Consider the following 2,643-nt stretch of genomic DNA (forward strand, 5'->3'; position numbering starts at 1 on the left):
AGCTGCAAATAAACAAAGACATCCGAAAGTGTGGGCTTTAGGTGTAGCCCACGCTTTCTGATGCACTAATTAGACTTAGTAACCGACACCCCATACCAGCATTACATAGACACTTGGGGGCTGAGCTGGGTGGGTGGTGTTAAAAGCACTTGTTTTGTAGATGTATTTTTTCAGACAGGGCACAGTCTCCTTTGTGGCAAAACCTTCAAACTTCACCATCCTCAGCTGAAACAACAACATCTTAACACCATCTTCATGAACTGCTGAGCCAAACCTGATTCATCAGTGCTGGACTGCACAGATAACTACATGCCACAAGGAGACTGCTGTTTTATGAACTGCCATACCAGTGTGTCTTCAATGGAGAAGATGACACACCCATCACCTGACCTCCTGCCTGATCTGGAGACCATCATCATGCTGCCAAACTACACACCTCTGAGACCATCAATTATGACTGATACTGAGGAAACTGTATTTCCTGTCAGAGATGCTCAGTGATCCTCAGAGCAGAGAGAGGTATGATTCTTTATCTTTGATAAAAAATGTCGGTGCTTTTAATTCAATTAATTTATTTAAATCCTGTTTATTGCATAAATAATTCCACACTCAAATGATTATACTTGTTGACACTTTTTGAGTTTTAATTCACATTATGGATTACAAATCTATGCTTTTTCTACTCTGTCTCTCTGTGCAGGTATTGCTGTCTTCTGAGTTCTTCAGTGTCCCAACTGAGACATTCAAACCTCATTGCAGAGCTCATGTCTTTCCTCACCATCATGTGAGTGTGAGATTGCTCTGGATTCTGGTTATGTGGCCTGCAGCACCTATAAGGTATTTCAATATTGTTCATTGTATAACTTATTTGTAGTTTTTAGGCCTTAACACAAATATAATGTTCCTTTTTATGTATTTTAAGAACAAGCTCATCCAGTGTGCCTGCATTCCAGCTTCTTAGACTCTACGCAAGTGGACAGAGTATAAGTGTTTGACCACTCTTACAGACACCGACTTCTGTCAACTCACTTCTACTGATCAGGCACCTCACTCCAGGAAGACAGAGGGCTGCAAGCCTGTCATCATTTCCAGTGTGGCTTTGTATTCTTGGGGTAGCATCAGATTTTTCCCACAAATATTCAAAGGTAACACTTGTTTTAAGCTTAGTTATTAAATCAAAAGTCTTCCCTTGTGTTATGTCTGTGAAGGTTCTCATGGTGTCCTTTGATGTAGTCTCTCTCTTCACTTGCATACCCACTACAGAGGCAGTGGAGACTGTCAGAAAACAACTACAACAACACAGCTCCTTGGAAGACAGGACTAACTTCACACCCGATCAGATTTGCACACTGTTAGACCTCTGCCTTACCACTACATATTTCAAATACAACAAGGGTTTCTACAGACAAAAACATGGCTGCACCATGGGCTCTCCCGTGTCACCTATTGTAGCTAACCTTTGCATGGAGGAAGTGGAAAGAAAGGCTCTTGGCTCTTTTAAAGGGAGAGTACCTAGCCACTGGTACAGATATGTAGACGACACCTGGGTCAAAATCAAAACACAAGAAGTGGAATCCTTCACTGCGCACATTAACACCGTGGATAAAAACATCAAGTTCACCAGGGAAAACACAAAGGACGACTGTTTGCCTTTCCTGGACTGCGCTGTGCACATTGAAGAGAACGGCAACCTCAACATTGAAGTTTATCGGAAGCCCACACACACGGACCAGTACCTCCTCTTTGACTCCCATCACCCTCTGGAACACAAACTTGGAGTAATTAGGACCCTACCCCACCGGGCAGAACATGTTCCCCCTAAGCCTGAAGGGAAAAAGAAGGAAGACACACATCTAAAGGAAGCACTCAAAACATGTGGCTATCCTAATTGGGCGTTCTTAAAGTCAGCAAAGATGCACAAAAAAGAACATCAGACACCAGCAAGGGAGGATAAGAAAGACAGACGCAACAACATTGTCATCCCCTATGTAGCCGGTGTATCAGAGAAACTCAGGAGGGTTTTCTCCAAATATGACATCCCAGTGTACTTCAGACCCAGTAACACACTCAGACAGAAACTGGTTCACCCGAAAGACAAAACTCCTAAACACAAACTTAACAATGTGCTGTACGCTGTACAGTGCAGCGAGGAATGCCCAGAAGTCTACATTGGAGAGACCAAACAGCCACTTCACAAGCGCATGGCACAACATAGAGGAGCCATCTTCACAGGATAAGATTCAGCAGTTCATCTGCATCTTAAGGTCAAAGGTCACTCTTTCGAGGATGCCAATGTTCACATTTTGGACAGAGAGGACAGATGGTTTGAAAGAGGAGTGAAAGAAGCCATTTACGTCCACTGTGAGCGACCATCTTTGAACAGGTTTGGTTTACGACACCAACTGTCTGCCATCTATAATCCAGTTTTGAGATCCCTTCCCAGACACCTTAACGCCCACTCACATCCTGGGCCATCTGACCTCAGGAAATCACATGATAGGGTGGGGCCAGGTTTCACAATGAGCTCACCCGAAACCCCGGCTGATTGGGACCCATACCCACTTTCACACCTTGGCTCATGTGATTAGGTAGAGGATCATCAGGGGGTCCTTTGTCCCTCTTTGGGGGGAAACTCCCACTGGG

General features: G+C 44.2%; 1 protein-coding gene across 1 annotated transcript; it reads left to right on the forward strand.

Moving 5' to 3' along the window:
* Window positions 1-961: 961 nt before the first annotated feature.
* LOC146503762 (uncharacterized) lies at window positions 962-2,237 on the forward strand. The gene is made up of 2 exons (XM_085130920.1): window positions 962-1,145; window positions 1,264-2,237. Exon 2 carries the CDS (start codon window positions 1,425-1,427, stop codon window positions 2,235-2,237), a length of 813 nt encoding a protein of 270 aa, XP_084987046.1. The 5' UTR covers window positions 962-1,145; window positions 1,264-1,424.
* The last annotated feature ends 406 nt before the right edge of the window (window positions 2,238-2,643 follow it).

Source organism: Neolamprologus multifasciatus, chromosome 14 (genome assembly GCF_963576455.1).
Source record: "Neolamprologus multifasciatus chromosome 14, fNeoMul1.2, whole genome shotgun sequence".
In the NCBI taxonomy this organism is placed as follows: domain Eukaryota; kingdom Metazoa; phylum Chordata; class Actinopteri; order Cichliformes; family Cichlidae; genus Neolamprologus; species Neolamprologus multifasciatus.

What these genes read in the sequence shown, in the direction of transcription:
- LOC146503762 (XM_085130920.1), top strand. Translation starts at nt 1,425, where the DNA reads ATGGGCTCTCCCGTGTCACCTATTGTAGCTAACCTTTGCATGGAGGAA.